Below are 21,291 nucleotides of genomic sequence, written 5' to 3' on the forward strand. Positions count from 1 at the left end.
CACAGTTAACCACAGCAAATATTTTCAGCAAAAGTCACTTTGCATCTCACACAATATTGGAGAAAAAACTGAACAGAGACCTACTGGGAGAAGCCCCAGAGCTAATAGCTTTACTCTTATAATATAAGGACCTTTTTTTAACCCAGCATGTTAAGGCAAGAGGAAGAGAATGCAACCTTTCAGCTACAGATTGTCTGTCTTTCATACTCCACTTTTCTTTCTGATGTAGTCCACGAGACAGTGGCTGTGGTGGTGGCTCTGGGTGAAACAGAACTCTCACCTAAGAACACAATTCAAATCTGCCACGAAGGAGCACCAGGTGAGAACTTGGTAACTATGGCCTCAAGAAAGAGTCAAAGAGGTGGTGAAAGGGTTAAATCCCTGACCATCCTTGATTAAGACCCTACCGTGGTACATACAATCTTTACTGCCATTCCTAATGTGTCACTACCTTTTTGGGAAAACCTCCAGAAGATGAAGACACTTGGTCAGGAAATATTTTTGAGTATTTTATGGGTGGATTAATAACCTGCTGCAAACATTAATAGATATTATTGTTTGTGTTACTGTAGAAAGTATTGCTGTCAATTGTGTTAAAAGAATTATGGTAAAAAACCCTCTATCTCAGGTAAGGGTTCACCTAGAAACTGGGGGATGCCTGGCTCTACTAAAATGTGCCCATACATCAGCCAATCAATCTGCTATTCAGCTGACAAAGTCAAGCTGGAGGGTTTCCTTTTGGCTTCAATGGGCCCAGACAATACAAAGATATGCAAAAGACAGGGCATACAGAAGTGAACCTTTACCCATGAACATACAAAGGGGAAACACCACTAAGGACAAACATCCCAGGTGGTATTATCCACTCAGGCACACTCCTACCTGCTGTCAGGTAGAGCAGGGAATCTGGGACTGAAGACTCATAGAATATCCGGAGTTGGAAGGGACCCACAAGGATCATAGAGTCCCACTCCTGGCTCCACACAGGGCCAGCCAAGTCAGAGCATGGGACTGAGTGCATCGTCCAGATGCTTCTTGAACTCAGCCAAGCTGGGTGCTGCGACCACTTCCCTGGGGAGCCTGTTCCAGTGCCTGACCACCCTCTCAAATAAAGAGCCTCTTCCTAATATCCAACCTAAACCTCGCCTGTCAGAGTTTCATACTGTTCCCTCTCCACCAAAGAGAGGAAATCGGTGCCTGCCCCTTCACTCCCCCCTCGTCTGTCGCTGTTTATGGACCAAGCAAGCCCAGAGTTCAACTAGTGAACAGTGTGAGGGAGACCATGGAGGGTGAAAAGAGCCTAACCCTAATTTTACTGCACATGCCTGTACTATGTAAATGAATTCCAAGAACTCATCAACACATGACTGTCCTTTCCAGGAACTCTGATGAATACATGTTATATTTTTGTATATCAATTGATGTGCTTTGCTAACCCGTTTAGCACTTGTGCTGGAGCAGGTCCCAGTGCTGCCCAGGGCTGCTAATACAGAATACCTGCTTAACAGTTACATTGAATTCTGACCCCTGAGTGAACCTCTTCGTTTCAATGGCAGAAGCAAAAGGTTCTGCTCTCTTTCAGGTGCCCTGAGGTAACAATGCTTTCATGGAATTGGAGTCAATGTGCTATGCTCTTTTAGGGAATTATACCCTTAACTTACTTTTACTCACCGTAGCCATACTCCTCCTGAAAAGCAGGAATGTCTGTTGAGTTGCTGTAGGGGTGGCTCTTAGAGATGCATAACTAGGTACTGATATTTTTTTTCCCATTTCCCCACAATTAAATGATATCAGGATAGGAATGCTAATCCTAATAAATTCAAAAATACCCATTCCAGCAAAAAGGCAGCTGGTGGAAATTTGGCATAAGTGGTTATTTTTGGCATGGAATTGCCTGAACCAGGGTTGGCGTTATTTACCCCTGACATCAAGAAAAGACATCTATAAGTGTCTCAGAAGGTCCTAACTTGCAGAGAGAACAGGGCAACAGGAGACTAGACAAGCTGCCTTTACTAATTTAAAAACAAAATTAAACCAGTTACAAATTACTCAGTAAAAATATTGCTCAAATTTCAGCAGTGGTCCAAACCCATCAATCTCAAGGCATCCCAAAAAGATTACAAAGATAATACTGAAATTACAATAGAATTGAAGGATAGTACTCCATCCTCCAAAATAACTGCATTTAGTTTTCTTTTTCAAAAGAAACAGCCAAATGAAAATAGAAAAAGACAACGGAGGCACTAAGATTGGAAAATTGTCCATATAAAACCAGAGGGATCCAAAGAAATTGTTCTTTTAAAAGAGAAAGGAGGCAGGTAAGCAGGGATATAAGAGGGCAGCCATGTCTAACTGTGGAAGAGATGGCTTAGGCTGTGACTAATGACACGGGCTAATGACTATGTTTAAAATGTAAGGCCCAGAGAACACCCAGTTAAAGCAGTTCCAAGTGTAAAACTGTCCCTCCCACCCACCGAGCTTGCTCCTCAGTCCTGAAACATAAAGCTGAAGCAAAGTCTTTTGAGTTATGATGTGCAGAGCACAGTTGCACAGGTGGTTCCACAAGAATTTGAAAGACACAGACCTTGTCTTGAGAACTTGCTTGAGACAAAGTGCTTACAGGAATGTAAAAAATCCAGTGGAGCTTTATGCAAACAGCAGAAGCAATCTCTATAGTTAAACATGTCTGCTGGTATGGTGCTATGTCCATTTTAATAGCATTTTATGCTGCCCTCTGAAGCAAAGGAGGCTGTGTCCAGTGACGAGCTCTTGGTCTAACAGCTCTTGGTCTAACTAAGCCAGGGTGGCAGTTCCTGCCTTTTAGTTCTGCTAGACTGGCTATGCACCGAGATGGTGAGGTACTCCCTGGTAGACATCTTCTTGTCTCAACCACCGCCACTACAAGAAACCTTTTTAGATCCCGGTAGCTTTCCTTCATCCTTCCCACTGGAAAATTTCCCAGGAATTCGTCAGTAGTTTGCTCAGGGAAGCGCCTGTGAGCGGTACCTGCCGCAGCGGTGGACAACAGGCCAGCCTCCCGCCTGAGTCCCCCAGAGCAGCCCAATTTCTGCTGCTGCAGCCTCACGTTTTCAAGAGAGAGATGGCCTCACATGCCAGAGGGGCTGCTACTATTCACTGCTGCATCTGAATTTACAAACGGCTTTTTCTTTCCATCATTATTCAACCTCGGAATTGTCAAGAATAGAGCAAACTGTAATGGCCAAATTTCTGCATTCACGACAAACTAGCACCAGCAAAGGGGGTAATTAGTCAGATGAATTAGCCTGAGGAGAGGGAGCCAATCTGAGAAGCTGTGTTTAGTGAAGCAATCACACAGCTCTAGAGATGGTCTCGTGGGTGGGTTTTCCAGGGACCAGGGGAATTATTGAAGCAGCTAGACCAGCAAACAGCTGTAGCAACAAAAGCACAAACCAGATGCCAGGCCATATGAGCTCAGAAGAAAACAGGGATGAGAATACTGAGGCATGGGGTGCTGATGTCAACAGTGCTGCACCAGGAATGTGCTTGGCCCCCGTGCAAACCCAGCTCCACCAGAATTCCCCCTGCAAATTCCCTGCGACTCCCATACAAACCTGTTGTTTGGAGACAGTGGACCTCTCTTGTGTTTGTCCATCAGGATATGAGGGGCTGAAAGCCTGTTTTTGCATCCTACTGTACTGAGTACAGGGTCTGTAGCTATTAAACCCACCCGGCTTAGGCTGCTTGGCATCTGGCAGCGAAGTGAGGCCCAGCCTGGAACCAGCCAAGGCACTGCTGGTTTGGGGTTTCATTACAAACTGCAGGGAAGACCAGGTCTGCTCAAGTTCACAAATGCCTTGTCAAACTGGCTTTGATCAAGTCTGGCTGTTTTGAGAGGAAAAAAATGTGCAGAGAGGAGAGATCCAGAGCCGGATTTTTCCTCAGAGGGCTTTGTGTGGGCAGCTCAGGCAGTCAGTGACATTGGAAATTTCATTCCCATTTCCATGGGTGGGCTGGGGTGCAAAGCAGGCTCAGACCTGGAATTTTAGGTCACAGTTTTTGGACAGGCATCTGAAAGTGTTGATCTCATGAAGAACGAGCAAGGAGGACCTGGCCAAAGCCCCCTCTATATACAACTGCATCAGAACGATAACGAAGCCAAACAGATCCTCAGATGAAGGTTTGAGGTTGGCAAGCTCAGCCCCTTCTCTGAAACCTGCCTGGCCCTGTGAGGGCAACCTTTCCTCTTTGAATTTTAGCTTTCTAGAGACTGTTAAATATTGTAGAAGGTGGACCACCATGTGAAGTTTCACAGCTTTGTATCAGATCCCTGAGGACGCCAGGCACGGAGAAGGACAAACATTTTTCAAACTTGTGGTAACAACAAACCCCTGACTGGAGCTTTCTGCATTTTTAGAGGAGGTCTGAGCCAGGAGGGGTTCTGGCAGGAGGCAGCAGCTTTATGCCCATCCTGGCAGTGCAGCACGTGGAGTCACAAGGGACACCTGCTCTGCAGAGACTCTGTGTTTCTATGGGTGCATTGCACATATGGCCCCGTGGAGCATACTGCAGTATAAACAGAGAGCAGATGGAGCCTGAGTAGCCCATGAGACTTTTCCACAGAGCCCCAAAAACGAAACAATGATGGCTGCTGCCCTCAGGGGACCTGCCAAAGCCCCAGGCACCATGGCTCTGCCCACAGACCTGGGAAGAGGAGCTCCACCAGCTGCATTCACCCCACTTGTCATCTCTTGTTTGCTTTATGCTAGACCAGGCAGGAAGGTTTTTCCCTTTTCTAGTCTGTTCTTCATGATCCAATCTTTCCCCTGGTTGACTTCTGCTCTCCTTCCCTTCCCCTCCACTCTGTATCTCACCTAGGTGTTGCTACTGCCTCACAGCAAACACCAGTCAGCGCTTGTAAGCAGCAGAGATGATGTGGGATGAGCAAGGGCAATTCTTATGCATAATTCCTGTGCCTCAGCTTAAGGACAGGACTCATTCAACCTGAAATACAGGCTTTAAACTCCACAATTTCTACTGCAAATAACAGTCTGAGAGGTCCTACAGGTCACACAGGCAGCCAGAGAGAATATTCACACATCCTGTGCAGTTAGGTAATGCCAGTGTTTGTGAAGGGAAAGGCTACTTCAGGCCTTCCAGGTACACCTGTTTCAAGGGATTCATTCTTACTCCCCACAGACTATTTGTCATGAGGACTACAAGCTACAGAAATAGAACATAAGAAAAGTAGAAAATCAAAAGTGGGACAGGCATATTCTTGACCTACTCTATTATCTAATTGCTTGGCAAATCAGATCATTGAAGCCTCTGGTAACCATTTGTTAGGGGTTGTATTTTTATTATTATTATTATTATTATTATTATTATTATTATTATTATTATTATTATTATTATTATTATTATTATTACTGTTTTCTCAAAGTATCTGAATATATACTATAGTTTTCACTCACACTTTCAGGGGTTACAGGAAAAGAAAGGTCTCCATGTAGAGTGACAGAGCCAGCATGGGAAAACGGAACTGATTTTTTTTTTTAAAAAAAGAAAAAGTTACTGAGTCAAGAAAAAAGGGCTGAACTGGTTTTGCCACGAGAAGAGGAACAGAGAAAAAGGGATAAATGAAGGGAAGGAAGTAGGACAGAGCTCATAGGGGAGCACAGTAGCCAACCTGACTTGCCAGTACTGGGGTGCAAGTGCAGCAGGGATCCAGGACCCGATTTGCTCTCCCTGGAGGTCTCTTACCCTAGATCTGGTGGGGTCAAAGCTGTCCTCAGCTAATTCTGAGAAAGTCTGCAGTGGAGGGGGAAGGTATGTTATTGTGCAAAAGGGTTTTTGACATAATCCAAGGAAATTCATCACGTCTGGAAGGAAAGAAGCGACAACCTTGTTGGTTAAGATCTGTGGGTGACATCCTCCAGGATACTCTTGCTCAGTAACAGGCAGCACATTACTATTAAGACATTATCAAAGGGGGAACTCAGAGCAGAAAAAAACAAACAGGAGAGAGAGGACCGAGCTAGACTGTCAGAACTGAGCTGTCTGCATTTGGCTGAGAGACAGAACAGATGTGCCAGTAAGTCTGCAAATATGGCAAAATAAGCAGATTTTTTTTAATGCCTGTGAAAAGGACTTAACTAGAAAGAAAAGACAGACATGACTAAAGAAAGATCATGTAACAGAGTAGGTCTGAAAGCTTCAGTACAAGAGTATTCTTCGAGTTAGACTGGCCAATATACTAAGAAATCCTGCAGAAGGACAGGGTTTGTTTTAGCAGAAGAAAGGACAGAAGGGGAAAAAGGAACAATCTGGGTAGAATCAGAGATATGTTTCATGGCCTGTGAGGAAAGGACATTGGGTCTTGGGTAATTTCAAAGATCTAAATGTTTTTTTCTGGACTATTTAGCTCTGATGGTCTGGGGAAGTTACTCCATTTGAGTGAGGATTTATTGGGAAGGAAAAATGTAAAGCACATCCAACTCCCAGCTCTCCCAAAACCTGCATGTGTCCGTAAGAGATACGTTCTTAGTTGCCCACAGACCACCTCACCTTGAGCCAACCTATATGCTCCAGGCTGGAGCTTGCAGAAGTTACTAAACCACTCAGGTGCTTAAGTAACATAAAAGTACACATGACAGAGGAAAGGTTGCATGAAGGCATCTTTCATCACCAGCTCTGTTTACCTGTCCAGCACTTCTTCCTGTACTTTGCTAATTGAAATCAGACCTAAAACAACCTGTGTTCTTCAAAAAGAAAATCTTCCACCCAAGGGACACAAGTAATCCTGCCCATTTCAACACACAGGAAGAAACCACTCAGCATAAGCAACAATAATGAAATCAGGCCCTAAAGTTTAGATTAAACCATGGAAAATTGCACTAGTGACTCATTCTGCCTGGTGACTCCTTGTTTAGGACGCTGAGAAACACAGCTCTGCTTGGAGATGATCTTTGTGAGCAAGTCCATTAGGAGGAAGGACGAAGGATGTGCACTAGCCCCTATCAGACAAGGCGGGGGAAAGCCTGCAACATGCCCTGGTGTAACAAGGCAGAGAAGTGCAGCAGATCGGTCTCCTTCCCAGGGTCCGTCCAGACTTCAGTCTCTGTGAAGCCTTTAAATCACACCAGACCAGCAGCAACCAAAGAGCAGCCTGTACACGTATCCAGGCAGCTAAGCAGTTCAGTCAGAGTTTAGCACTTGGGAGCACCCTGGCAGCGCAGCATTAGACAGGAGAGCTGTGCAAGCGATTACCGCGTGCGACTGGCAGCAGCACACTTTAAGTCAGAGACATAGAAAAAGAGGGTTTGTTAAGAAAAAAGGGGGGAAGGAAGGCCTGGGCAGCCCTTCTGAACCCACAGAAAAACAAACACACTTCAGCCTTTGCTCTGTATGTCAGCACAGGGCTGCACACATGGCTTTCCCAGGGCCCTGCGCTGAGCAATGCCTCCTGGCAGTGGTTGGGAGTCACTTATCTGAAGGCAGGCAGAGTGCAGGTCACTCAGTCCTGCCAGAGCAGCTGGGGACAAGGTACGTGGTGGCAGCTGCTCTGCAGAGGGGGAAGGGAGCGCCCAAACACCATAAAGCACTGCAGTAGGGGTGGGAGATGGGAAGCAATAAGCTGCTTCGCCAGCCTCCATGAGAAGGGAATAGAAGTGACAAAATGAGAGAACCTTAATTGCAGAGTAGGGCTGATCATCCCCTCTGCTCCACACCCCCGTAGGGATGTGCCCCACAGATGTCTCTGGCTGGGGTGGCTGCCAGCCGGGCTTTGCAGAGGCTTTGTCTCAGGATGGGGACTGGGCGCTGGCGAAGGAATGACAGCATTTATGCACTTGGTAACTGCAATTGTGGCTGCAGCTTTTTGTTCCTGGGTTGCCAGAAGACAGCTTGTTCCTCCTTCACCCTGTCTAGCCTTCATGAGGAGGACAGGGCCATTATCACGGGCTGAATAACAGATAAAGAAAGGCCGATGAGTAAAAGCACAGATTTGACATTCAAGGCAGAGGTGAAGGCACCCCCAGAACACAGAGGCAGCACACCTACGGGCAGAGTTGCTAGGAAACAAGAGAGCCAGAGGCAGCAGCTGCGGGGGAGGAAAGTGCCTGAGGCCGCGGTGTCACCGTGTCCTTCCTTCGGATGCTTTTCCATGCCTGGGGGAAGGTCACTGTCATGACAGCAGGAATGGCATTCCTGTGTTGTATATCGAGGAAGCAGCACCTCAGCAGTCGCAGGATGCATGACAGGGTGGTTTGGCTGTTGGTGAGTAGAGAGGAAAGTGCCAAAAAGACATTTCTTGATGTGAAATTCAGCCCTTTGCCCCAAACCTATGAACTGCTCGCCTCTCATTTCGCTGAGAAGCAAACAGCCAGGTGTGACTCACCCTCTCAAACACTAGCTAACCCTCAGGGTCAGTGGGTGCTCCTATCACTCCGTCACCGTGCGTCCCTCAGCCCAACAGCTTTTTGTACAGCTGTCTGCACCAAGGGGAGACAGTGGTGCAATACTTGCACTGCCTTGCCTTTAGCACAAGAGTGGTGGGCCAAAACACTAATTAACTAATTCTGTTCTGTCATGGAACAGGAAAAACAACAAGGAAGTGGTAGTGTGGGTGCCCCTGAGACTGACGTATTTTGGAATATCCAACAAATTGCAAACATTTGGTTTCAGAGTAAGTGAAACGTTTTATTAAGTGGAAAACAAATCATTTCCCTTGGGGGGCATTTTCTACAAAGGCCACAAGGAAATCAGACAAAACGGCTGGATTCCCAAGGGAGCAGAGACTGATCCCAGGGCTGCAGAAGAGAGGTGGTACTGCATGGGCAGCATCGAGCAGCTGGCCATGGGACCACACTTGCTCTGACTTCAGGAGTTACTGGAAGTGAAGCACAGCAGCTCCAGAAGAGGTTAGAGCCCTGTTACCCCAAGCAGTGTAGCGCCAGTACTGGCTGTTCATCATGTACCAGAGAATCCCAAGTTAATGAACTTTTTCCTGCCCCATTAATCTTCCAATTAGAGGGTCCTAATCACCAAACCGTCAGATAATGCTACCTATATCCTTCAGGTTGGTTTTTTTTTTTAGCCCATCCCACCATTTGTACAACCAAATGGAATGGAGATGGCATAGGGCAACACCTGGTGACTGAAACACCATGGCATCACTCTTTGTGGAAGGAGACTTGGACACAGGGGTCTCACACCAAAGGGTCTTCTGCCCTAGTGAGCAGACTGAAAAACCCAACAGCAACTGGTAGCCAGTTCTGTTTAGGATCCGAGCCTGAACAGCATGAAACAACATATTACTACAGAAACATAAAAACCAGGTCTGTCTACATTTCAGCTATAGATAGCTGCCACAATCTGCTTATTTTTACCTAAACTGATGAACTGTCTTGAGCAAATAGGCACTGCAGCCTTTGGCAAAAAAAAACCCCAAACCAAAACAAAGCCTGCTGAGATGGAGCAAAAAAGGCACATGAACATATTTCTGGACCCACAATTTTGTTGACCACATGCACCCTGTCAGTATCATTTGAACAGGCAAACCAGCTGTGTGAAAGAACCCAAAGTTGTGCGGTACCAGGCAGATGCACAAAGCTCCAAAGAGATGGGAGCAAAGACTCCAGACTCCTCTGTTTCACTGGTATGGGGGGGATCAACAGTGGTGCTGTAAAGGCTACAGTAAAGGCCAACCAGATCTTGCATAAACAGCATCAAGGCCCTTTTGTGTCAGCAGTCAGCACCTCTTGACAAGGCTTTTGGGGAGAGAAAGGTTCTGCAGAGAAAGGTTCTGCACAGATTTCTAGCTTCCTTGACGCAGCTGCACACATATAGTGGGCACACGATACTTCAGGGCCAATTTATGCCTGTTTTAATATTCTTTCTGAAATACCTCACTGGGGTCTTGGGAAGCGTTAGGCAGCCAAGCCCAGTGAGAGGCATCAAGCGTGTTGTCTGCATACGAAAGAAAAGCCAAACCTTTTTTGACAGAATTACAGAGTCTAATGACTGTGCTAATCCAAAATATTTCCAGAAACTAAAGCCTTGACCGACCGGCCGCCTGCCTGACGGGCCACCTTGCCTTCCTTGAACAGCCGCCTTCCATGACCGGCCGCCTTCCCTATCCCGCCATATTCCCTGGCCGGCCGCCTTCTGCGCGCTCTACTGCGCATGCTCCGCCCGCCGGCGGCGCTCCCGCGGCGTGGTCGCTCGGCAACAGCGGCCGCCGCTTTAACGCGCCCCGCCGCCCGCCAGCAGCACCGAGCTCCGCTGGCCCGGCTGGGCCCGGAACGAGCCCCCCCCGCCCGCAGTACCGAGCCCTGCCCGCCAGGCGGCAGCACGCGGCGGGTCACGGTCGCGGTACCGGCGTCTGTCAGCGGGCGGCGGCAGCGAGTAGGTCTCCCCTTGTTAACCGGCAGCTGGCCGGGGGCTGCGCTCAGCGGGCCGGGGTCGCGGGCACAGCGGGAGCGGGGGGAGCTTGTCCCATGGCTGGGACAGGAACGCTCTTCCCGGGACTAAAAACGGGCCGGGTGGACAGGCCCAGAGAGCGGTAGTGAACGGAGTTAAAGCCAACTGGTGACCAGTCAGCAGTGGTGTTCCCCAGGGGTCGGTACTGGGGCCCATCCTCTTCAAGGATTTGGATGAGGGAATTGATGGACCCTCTGTAAGTCTGCGGGCAACACCAAGCTGGAGGGAAGTGTGGATCTGCCGGAGGGCAGGAAGGCTCTGCAGAGGGACCTGGACAGGTTGGATCGACAGGCAGAGGCCAAAGGGATGAAGTTCAACATGGCAAAGTGCATGCACAGGTCCTACGCTGGGGGTCATAACCCCCAGCAGTGCTACAGGCCTGGGGCAGGGTGGCTGGGAAAAGGATCTGGGGGTGGTGGTTGACACTCACCCACATCCTGGCTTGTATCTGGAACAGTGTAGTCAGCAGGACCAGGGAGGCAATGACTCCCCTGTGCTCAGGTCTGGTGAGGCCACACCTTGAATACTGGGTTCAGGTTTGGGCTCCTCACTCCAAGGAGGTCCTTGAGGTACTGGAGCGTGTCCAGAGAAGGGCGACAAAGCTGGTCTGGTACACAACTCTGATGAGGAGTGGCTGAGGAACCTGGGGGTGTTCAGCCTGGAGAAGAGGAGGCTCAGGGGAGACCTTCTTGCTCTCTCCAATTCCAGGTTGTGGGGAGCTGGGGGTCAGCCTCTTCTCACAGATAACTAGCAACAGGACAAGAGGGAATGGCTGCAAGCTGCGCCAGGGGAGTTTCAGGTTAGAAACGAGAGAAATTCCTTCTCCAAAAGACCAGTCAAGGATTGGAACGGGCTGCCCACGGAGGTGGTGGAGCCACCATCCCTCAGGGGGGGCAAGGAAAGGTTGGATGAGGGACCCAGGGACGTGTGTTAGTGAGTGATAGAGGTGGTACAAGGACAGTTGGACTGGATGATCTCGGAGGGCTTTTCCAACCTTAAGGACTCCATGATTCTACTGGCCACTGTTTAAGATTTGCCTGCTGCTACTGCAGTAACTTTGCTATTCTTTAACTCTCACATTTGGTAACAGAACCAGAGCTGGGAAAGGATAAGCACTGTCACATTCTCACCCTAATGCACCAGGAACCCGCCGTGCCCATGGCTTTCTGTGAGCATGAAATGGGTGGGTACGTAAGTAGCAAACCCCACTGTACGTATCCATCATGATTTGTCCTAGAAAAATGGTCCCAAAGAAAAAGAAAGGAGGAAATTGTGGGGGTTGCGCTGCCAACCACCACTAGAGGATTATTCTCCTTAATCCAGACCTGAGCAGCTCACAATAGCATGGCTTAGCTAAATATACTCCAGAAAAGAACCTTTTTAACCTCAGAAACTCTTAAAAGACATCTACAGGGCTCTTGGCACATGGCTGTGCTGTACATCGCTAACCAAAGAGCAGGGGTTACAGCAAAGGAAAATTCCAGAAGATTCAGGCATCATCTTCCTACCTGCAGATAGGATACTCCCAGGTCTAAATTAATGCTGGGCTGAATCCCAGAAACCCACAGTGTTGCCCATATTTTCATGGTCCTTTTTATTAAAAGAAGATTTCCACAGAGAATTAACAAAACAAAAAAAAAAGGTAACTGAAATGGGAATTAGGAGTCCCCCCAAAAACCCAGCACGTCGCAACACCCGCAACAGAATTAACATAAAGGCGATGGATGGATTGTGATCGCCGTCCATCCCAGCAATACCCTCAAATTCTTGCTGTGGAATGCTGTCCTGCTTTACTCTACAACTAAAGAAACCCCCTAAGTATTTAAGGCGCCGTGTTACTTATTCGAGAAGCCCACCAACGCGACCTCGAATTCACCGAGTTCCAGACTACAGCCACGTAGTCTGAGAGTGCTGCGTGACGCCCAGTGGGAGCGTCCGGCTGGAGCCACAGCTGTGAGGGAAACACAAAGGTGACGTACGGTGCTCCGAAAACCTCAAGAAACCCACCTAAAGGTAAGAGGCGACTAAAGCCCGAGAGGGTGGATCTCCTCCCAGACGTGTTCCAGAACGTGTTCACCTGATGGACTTCTGTGCCAGAATACGGTGATTCTCCTGCCGGCAGCTACCCTGGGGAACATTGAAGGAGTTTTTCGGAAGTCCCTTTTCCGAAAGGACAGAAGGAGTCTTTTACCAACACCTGGCCTTGGGAGACGTGGGAAGCAAAGCAGAGTCCTCAGTCTTTGGCGTCTCCCACCCCGTCGGCATTGATAGCAAACATCGCTTCAGCCTCGGGAAGGCAAGGAGAGTCATAGATTTTACAGATCCTGGTTTCACCTCGGCCTTTCCGCAGGTACAGCCTGATGGGGAGAAGGGAAACAAGTGGGTGAGGCTGTGCAGCCCGCAATCACCACTGAAACATGGAGTTAGCAGGTGAGTACAGCCCCCGAGAACACCGTATTGGCTTTACTGCGGATCACCAAGCGCTGGGAGAGGCACACTTGTGCAAAGCAGGCTGGACTTCCCACGGACAGACCACGTGGAACCCCGGGATGTAAAGGGACCTAGCCAGGTCTGTAAAATCTCCCGAAATAAAGCTACCGGAAAGCAGCCGCCTGTCCTCTCACCTCGTGGTGGAAGCGTGTGCGATGATATTTCCTCCGATGGGTTTTTTGGGATCTGCAGCAAACATGGCTGCTCCATCCACCTGCGCTACCACCTGGTTCGTGATCACCACTGCCACGCCGAACTGAGGGGAAGAGGGACACATCGACATGCATTTGGTTTTCTGCTGCGGTTTCACCCCGGCTGAGCGCCGGGCACCGCGCAGCCGCTCGCTCTCCAAGAGGGAGTCGGGGGGAATTGGGGAGGGGGAAGGGAGGGAAAAGAAAACCAGAGAAACCCAAACATCACGGGTTGGGATAAGGAGAGTTTACTGGGACAGCAGAGAGAAATAACAACAGGACGTTATAGCAAAGTAAAGGGAACTGGTGACACACGGTGCAGTGTCTCACCGAACTGCACAGCTCCAGCCATACAGCTCAGAGCCGTTCCAAAACTGGACCGTCCCCAAACCCACGCATCCTGGAGCTGTGCGCTCCTCCTCCCACCAGCCCCCCCCTTATGCTAAGCATGACATAATTGGCATGGAATATCCCCTCTGGCCAGTTCGGGTCCCCAGTTCTGGCTGTGTGTCCCCCCAGCTCCCTGGATGCACCCCACCTTCTTGTTAGCAGGGAAATAGGAACAACTGAAAAGTCCCTGACTGCTGGGCAACAGCTAAACCATCCCTGCGTTATCAGCACTGCTCATCCCAACTCCCAAACATGGCACCACACCAGCTGCTAGAGAGAAAAATTGTAGCAATGTAACTTGAGAGGAGTGGGTTTGTGGCCCAACCAGACTCATTAATGCCCGAATATAACCAGGCCTGGGGAAACTAGCGAATATCGGAACACAGTAACAGGCGAGCAGATGTCTGTGAGAACAGGAGCTTGTGAGAAACAACCTTGTGACATAAGAAACTGCAAGAATGTCAACAGCTGCCTTATAAGGCCTAATGTGACTGCGTAGCTTTAACCAATTGTTAGCAATAGTGAGATGCATGTCAGTCGGGTGAACAGGGCATATAACCAATAGCAATATAATGTAACTCGTGTAGTGATATAGAAACCTATATAAGCTCTCTCTGTGTTTAAATAAACGAGCTCAACATTGATTACATTGATCCAAGTTGGGTCTGTTACTCCAACTCCAGCAAAAATTAACACTATCTGCCTGAAACCAGGACATTTTCACAGCCTGAACCAAGGCCTAAAAAGGGAAAAAAAGCGGACAAAAGCCCTTCTGCTGCCCCCTCTGCTCTCCACAACCATGCTCTCATGGCTCTCAAAACAAGGTGGAAGCAGACGCCGAGTGGGCAGAAAGCCCTTTGTGCAAAGCTCTACAAGAGAGAAAAGTGGCCACTGGTCCCTTGCAGAGCGGAGCGCAGCTCCCAGCTCACCTCATCTGCGAGTCGGAGCAGCATGCGCAGAAATCTGGCCAGATGCATCTGCCTGGCTGACAGCTCGCCTCTTCCCGAGTAATCTGTCCGGTAAAGGGCCGTGGCGCTGTCCACGATCAGCAGCGCATACCTGGGGAAGAGACAGGCAAGGTTTCCACGTTTCCAGGATGAACAACGGCTCCGGCGGAGGGTGAGACCGCATTGTAAGGCTGCACACAGGTGCGGGTGTAAGGACTACCTGGCAGTTAGCAGAGTTACTACTTGTAGTAACCCACGGTGTTAAGGTTACTAACTACATGACCCACCCCAGCAAACCCAGAGGAAGCTGCTGATGATTAAAGCCTCAGATTTACTGTACTCCTATAATCCAGCCCAGGAGCTCATGTTGGAGCACTGCAGGCTCCAATACACAGACTCACAGAATCCCTAGGCTGGAAAAGCCCTTTAACATCATCGAGTCCAACCGTTCTTGTCCTGTGCTACCTACATCCCTGAGCACCTCATCTACCTGCCTGTTAAACACACCTGGGGTGGGGACTCAGCCCCCTCCCTGGGCAACCTGTGCCATATCCCCACAACTCATACAGGGAAGAACTTTTCCCTCACATCTGATCTGACCCTGCCCTGGTGCAGCTTGAAGACATTTCCCCTTGTCCCATCTCCTGTCCCCTGGCTGAAGAGACCATCGTCCACCTCTCTGCACCCTCCTGTCAGGTCAGTGTAGGCAGTGATAAGGTCTCCCCTCAGCCTCCTCTTCTCCAGGCTAACATACCTCATACCACCCCCTCCTTCCCCTAAGGGGGCCAGTAACTCTTCATTTCAAACTCCAGCTGTCTGCACAGGTCCCTTCAGTATTTTGCACACTCCAAAGCTGCACACTTTGTCTCTCAAAGCCAATATAAGAAGGTCTCTCAAATTGCTTCTCAGGCTGGTGCTTGTTCCTCATACAGGCATATCACTGGCTGTCACAGCTCAGGTCAGTCACCGTGACCCTAGAGCTGGTGGTATCAGTGGGGGGCTGACTGCCGAGACACCACGCCTGTTCCCCAGCTGTGCCGAAGCACGACACAGCTTGGGAAGAACAAAACCTGATCCAACGGAGCACTGAAGCAAGCAAGGAAAGCTGACTCCTGAAGCAGACACTGGCTCCGACACGCCAGAGTTTCGTGCTCTGTGCTTCACCCAGGTTTGCCCAGCGTCTGCAGGCAGCTTCACAAAACAAAGGTGTTTTGGCACAGAAATCACCCTAATTAAGCCAGGGTTCTTACCGCGACTCGGCCATCATCGCAGACGCCTGATACAGGAGCTGGGTCTGGTGATCCGTGTTGAAGCCTCGGGCATACGCCACGTTATCGAGGACGTCGCTGCCCGACAAGCCGTACCTGGAGACAAGGGCAAAAGAAGAAATAAACCCTGTAAGGGACAGCTCCATCGACAGGAGTTATCTAGCAGGCTAGAATAGAAATTCACATTCCTGGGAAAGGCTTCGAGAGAAAAACGGACAGGAAAAAAAAGGTGCCACACAACTCGGCTCTGAAAAGAGAACAGAACGAATGGAAACCGTTTCCTAGGACTATTTCCCTGCCTAGGAACAATAGTAAAGTAGAAAAGCAGGAATTCTCCTCAAAATAAAACCAGGAATGAGGAAAGGTACCATTCTGGAACAGCATACTCTGGAAGCAGGGCGTTGCTGATTGCAAAGAGTGACAAACAGCCTTCCACCACAAAACTCTGACACCACTCTGCTCCCAAAATAAACGCATTTTAAAAAAAAAGAGAGATACGTTCAGCATCCATCTCGCACTTCAGTTCTTTATAGGGCACTCTGAGAAACTCCCTAGAATTCGGAGAACCAGCTCATTACCCTCCTTGAATCTGAAATGCAGTAGTCTCCCTTCCAATGACAGAGAACATACAGAATTTGCTCCCATTCTCCAGTTCACATGACAGCGTATTTCATGGAATCACAGGCTCTTGGAAGCGGGAAAGGATCACATAGTCCAACCCTGCTGTCCAGAGTGAGATCAGCTGCAGCAGGATGGCATCCAGTCAGGTTCTGAACATCTTCAAGGACAGAAGCAACCTCAGGGCAACCTGTTCTAGCATCTGGCCAACACCAAGCCATTTCCTACATACCTCACCGCATCCCCAGCACAGCTCTACGTGCTCGGATAGTGCCTCTCTGCTCCTCCCAGGTCACCTGTCCCTGCCTCCACCTCCAGTACACCTCCATTCTACGTGTAACAGGGGCTCCTCGCTCATCCAGAGAGGCCTCCTACTGCTTTTGCTGGATTTCAACGGGATGGGCCGTTCCTGAACATGGAGGAGATGATCCCTGACAATCACCCAGCCCTCCTACATCCTGCTTCACTCAAGGGCGTCTGTGGGATACTTCTGAGCAGATCCCTGAAGAGGCCAAAGGCCGCTCTCCTCAAGTCTAGCACTGCGATCCAGTCTAATGCCTTGTGCCCATCTCAGGATCCTGAGCTCCATCATCCCAGGGTCACCACATCTCTGCCATCACAGTGGGTGTCCAGGGCCAGAAGTGCACACGGATGTCTCACTCTTCCTGTACCTTCCCCATTCCACATGCACAAGCGTGCAGGGACTTTGGGGAGGAATATTCAAAATCCCTGCTCCTTCATCCTGCTTCCATCTGCTCGTTCTTGTCCCCTCCTTTGCTCCAGCACCTGCAACTTGCACTGCCCTGCAGCAAACCACGTCAGCAGCTCTGCTTCAGCCCAACTCCATGGGGCCAAAGGAACAGCAGGACCATGTGCAAGGACCCAGAACTGAGCCCCAGGGACAGCCCTTGCTGCAAGAGTCCCGTTAATTTAAGGAGACGGGCTGATCTACGCAGTGACCTGTATTCACTGGGTTGCACCACAAGTAAAGGAATTCCTTTCTTCAGCTAACGCCAGTCTGCTTCCCGTCCCGAGCACAGACCTTTCAGCCACAGCCAGGAGTCGCTCCGGGCGGAAGGTCCCTTCAGTGTCGATGTACATGGCTTTTCCTTCGCCGCCGCCTCGGTCAATGGGGAGCTGAAGGAGAAGCAAACGAATCGAGTATCAACAGACAGCCCAGTTATCACCTGGTGCCCTCAACTGGCACCGTACAGTAAGTAACCAACAGGGTGATTCCGATTCCTGCTTTCGGTCCCCGATGCCTACGTAAGGGGACAGACAGGTCCTTGACCTCGAGCTCAGGTGCGCAAAGGTGACAACAACATGACCCAATTAAGCCCAAAGCCATTTTATTTCATGCAACAGTGACCTTTGGGAAGTAATACAACACACTATCTGTTTAAAGTAAGAGTTAAGAAACAGTGATGCCAAACTGCTCTGCTCCTTGACAGCAAGAGCCAGCTAAAGGCTCTTTGGGAAGTCAAGCCCAGCATGCCTGGGGCACCTTAGGGTCAAAAGCAGCCACTCACAGAAACTCTCTGAACCCAGCATGGTTCCTTCTCTCTTTTCAAGCACCCTTGGAGATAAGAGAGGTCCTTGGGAGCCTAGGGCACCCCAAGAAAGATCAAACACCTCTCTGCATTTCAGGCCCAAAGCAATGCTAATGTGTTAAAATTTCATTGCCCGAACACCAAAGAGGAAAAAAAATATGGGGGGGAAAAAAAAACACTACAGAAAACACCAAAGAGGTAAAAGCCATCATGACTTAACTGCTGCTAAAGGCACCCTAGCAGGCAGATTACGCACAGAACAGAGGATGCCCGAAAGCTGCACGTACAGCCAAGGATGCTACAGATGCTCAGGCTCTTTGCGGCCATTCACATGCAGCACATTTGTTACTGGTTTCTCAGTAACTCGGATCAGCAGATACCCCAAAGCTGCACTGCCCGAATGATCTTAACGAAGCGGACTACTCACTTGACAGGTGACTGCCAGGGTATGACACAGCTGTGTTTTTCCAGTACGAAACTCCCCAAATAACTCTGTTATGGACCCTGTTTCTATTCCTCCTGAAGGGAAAACAATCATTTTTAAAAGGTCACGCACTTCAAATAAAAACCAACGAAGGCTCATCAATAAAGAGAAATAAAATCATTACCTTGAAGGAGTTTATCGAGTTCTTTGGACCCAGTGGTGATCTGGATGATCTCTGACCTTCGCTGGTGGAATTCCGTTGCTGTGGTGAAACCCATTGGAACCAGTTTAGCTGCTTCAGCCTAAGGAAAACCAGACTAAGCAGTGCGAGGAGTGGTCGTCCCGCTCATTTACCTCCCCCTGGTAATTAATACAGCGGAAGCTTAGGGAAAGAGCGCAACAAACCGGAACAAGGGGCTGACCCTCCATCTGGTAGCCCCTCTGGGTTCAGCAGCGAACTGCTTGAGCTGAACATTACCCCGCAAACACTGCGCTTAGCCCCTTCGTAAACCAGTTTATGCCACAGGTGGCCCCTGCACCTCAGGACAAGGAGTTCCATTCCTCAGTTATGACCTGTACGGAAAAGTACGTTGGGCTCATCACCAGCCTTCTTATCACAAGAAATACCAAGTTAGTAATAACAGACCAATTACTCCTAAATATTAATAGTCCAAGACACAATCCTCGTACGCTCCACAGGTCTTACAGACCTTTCTAATAATCCTTCTCTCTTCTCTTCTGCTTGGAGCTGGTCCTACTGGGTTTTGTCCCTGCTCATAAAAAGCCATGTCATACCTCCAATTGCCCCTACTGCCCCTCTCAGCGAATCATCACCAGGGACCTTCCCAGACCACTGCATCCCTTCAAGCCAGAAGAAATAAGAACTTGAATGCTGTGGGTTAAAGCTTTCCCCTAACACCCTTACCAAGATTTTGTCAGCTTTAGCTTCACTGATGCCTTTGATATTTAGCAGCTCCTTCTTTGGTGCATAAGCCACAGCCTCGACCGTGTGAAATCCAGCTTCTTCCAGCTTCTTCACGTCATTTGCATTTATGCCACATTGCTGAAAGGAGGGAGGAAGAAAGAGACCCACTAAGATACCAACACTTCCACTGAATGCCTTCAACTGGCTTCAGCAGCTTCAAATCAAATCCTGTTGTTACTAGGCAGCATAAGGAACAGTACCTTCCCATGCACCTATGTGCAAAGAAATAAAGTCCGTCTACCGCCATGGTGTGTCTGCATAAGCTGCTAACTACAGAGATGCCACAGGACAGGCAGAAGGTGCCATTCCCTGTTTCAAAAGATGCCGGAGGTGACCCACGCACACTAGGAACAGTGATGCAGCACAGCAACGAGATACAAACTGCAACTGTTAACGTGCTGGGGTGGGGTCTCCCTGAAAAATCGCCAGTAAGAGTTTAGCAACGCAGTTTTCAGGCGCAGCTCGTGCTTAAGGAAGAAGTCTAGCTCTTGGAAGCTTACTGTGGCGCTGACTCCTCACCTACCTCCAACCTGGATATGAGCTGCGGGCCAAAGCTCTCGTCCTCTGCTGACGTATCCGTGCTCGCCTCGAACTGCGCCTGCATCGCCATCACGCCAGGGATCCAGCACGGCCCCACTGGAAGGAAACCAGACCGCCCTGTGATGCAACACACACCATTCCAACCAGATACACATTTCAAAACGTCTTAACAGGACGTCCCGAGGGGCATGTGACTGTCCTCTCGCCTCTCTGCGATCACATGCGAGCGCGTTTCATGACGCAACGCAAAAGGCCGGAGCCCAAAAAGTCCCCAGTGACTCTTGCGCTGCCTGGCAAGGAACACGGAGAGGCTGGACAGACAGCTCCTGGGTGTCCAGGTACATGGCACAAACGATCTGCCACTAACAGCATCCCGCTTTGCGGGAAGTGACACGGCCACAGCAGGAGACGCATTGCTTGTGGCCGGCACTCGGGGTCATGCTGAAAGGCCTCTCCCGTGCCCACCACAACCGCTAGCGCCTGGTGGGTCCCAGAAAGAGCTTCGGAGCCCCCCGGAAAGGAGCTTCGGAGCCTTGACAGGCCCCTTTGTGCCCGCCCTGGGCCCGCGGTGCCACTCCACACGCTGCGCCGAGGAGCACGGCAGGGCCGCGGGCAGGCCAGGGCCCCGGCCGAGCCGCGGCAGCCGCAGGTAGGGCTCTGCCTCGGGAAGCGCCGCCGCTCTGCGGCTTCCCGGAACGGGCAAGGCCGGGCCCGCGGCCCGCCGGCGCCTGCGTCTCACCCGCGCTGGGGGCTGGCACCTCGCCCCGGCTCCTTACCGCGCCTTGACTCGCCCGGCCCGGCCCTCAGCCCGTCCGCGGAGCTGGCCGGCAGGCAGGACGCGGAGGGGAAGGGGAGGGGAGCAGGCGGCGGGGCCCAGGGCCCGGTCCCGTCCCGTCCGTTACCTACGCAGCCGCCGGCGGTTCGGAGAAGCCCGCCACGGCGTCACGTGACGGCGGCGGGCGGGGCCCCAGCGGAGCGGCTCGGCGGGAAGCGGCCCCCGGGAGCGCCGCCGGGGTCGGCTCGTTCCTGCCCCACGCACCGCACGGCCCCGCGGGGCACGGACAGGAACGGGGACGGGCCCTGCCCGCTGCCCAGCGCCGCACAGGCCGCTAACACCGCGCTTCCAGCGAGCGTTTAGGCTGGCGGAGGGGCGGCCCCTGGGCGGTGCCTGAGGCCCCAGCTGAGGCCCCAGCTGAGGCCCGCGCCCGCCCCCGCCCCAGCCGCTGGCTGTCCCGGCCCTGCTCAACCGGGCGGGGCGGGGAAATAGGTACTGAGGGACTGAGGAGCGGGTTAAGGGCTATTAGGGCATTCCGCAGTTAGTGTCACGGGCAGAGCTGACCCGACACAGAGTCACAGCATCACCAGACTGGAAAAGCCCTTTAACATCATCGAGTCCAACCGTTCTTGTCCTGTGATACCCATATCCC

General features: G+C 50.6%; 1 protein-coding gene across 1 annotated transcript; it reads right to left on the bottom strand.

The window, feature by feature from the left end:
- Positions 1–12,694: 12,694 nt before the first annotated feature.
- RAD51 (RAD51 recombinase) lies at positions 12,695–20,745 on the bottom strand (the record flags this gene model as incomplete). The annotated part of the gene is made up of 10 exons (XM_084263471.1): positions 20,641–20,745; positions 19,848–19,960; positions 19,265–19,402; positions 18,524–18,641; positions 18,343–18,434; positions 17,408–17,502; positions 15,730–15,843; positions 14,462–14,591; positions 13,086–13,207; positions 12,695–12,818 (listed from the first exon to the last, which is right to left on the bottom strand). The coding sequence occupies exons 2-10, from the start codon at positions 19,932–19,934 to the stop codon at positions 12,695–12,697; spliced, it is 1,020 nt and encodes a 339-aa protein (XP_084119597.1). The 5' UTR covers positions 19,935–19,960; positions 20,641–20,745.
- Between the last annotated feature and the right edge of the window lie 546 nt (positions 20,746–21,291).

Source organism: Gallinula chloropus (genome assembly GCF_964237585.1).
Source record: "Gallinula chloropus genome assembly, chromosome: 4".
Lineage (NCBI taxonomy): Eukaryota > Metazoa > Chordata > Aves > Gruiformes > Rallidae > Gallinula > Gallinula chloropus.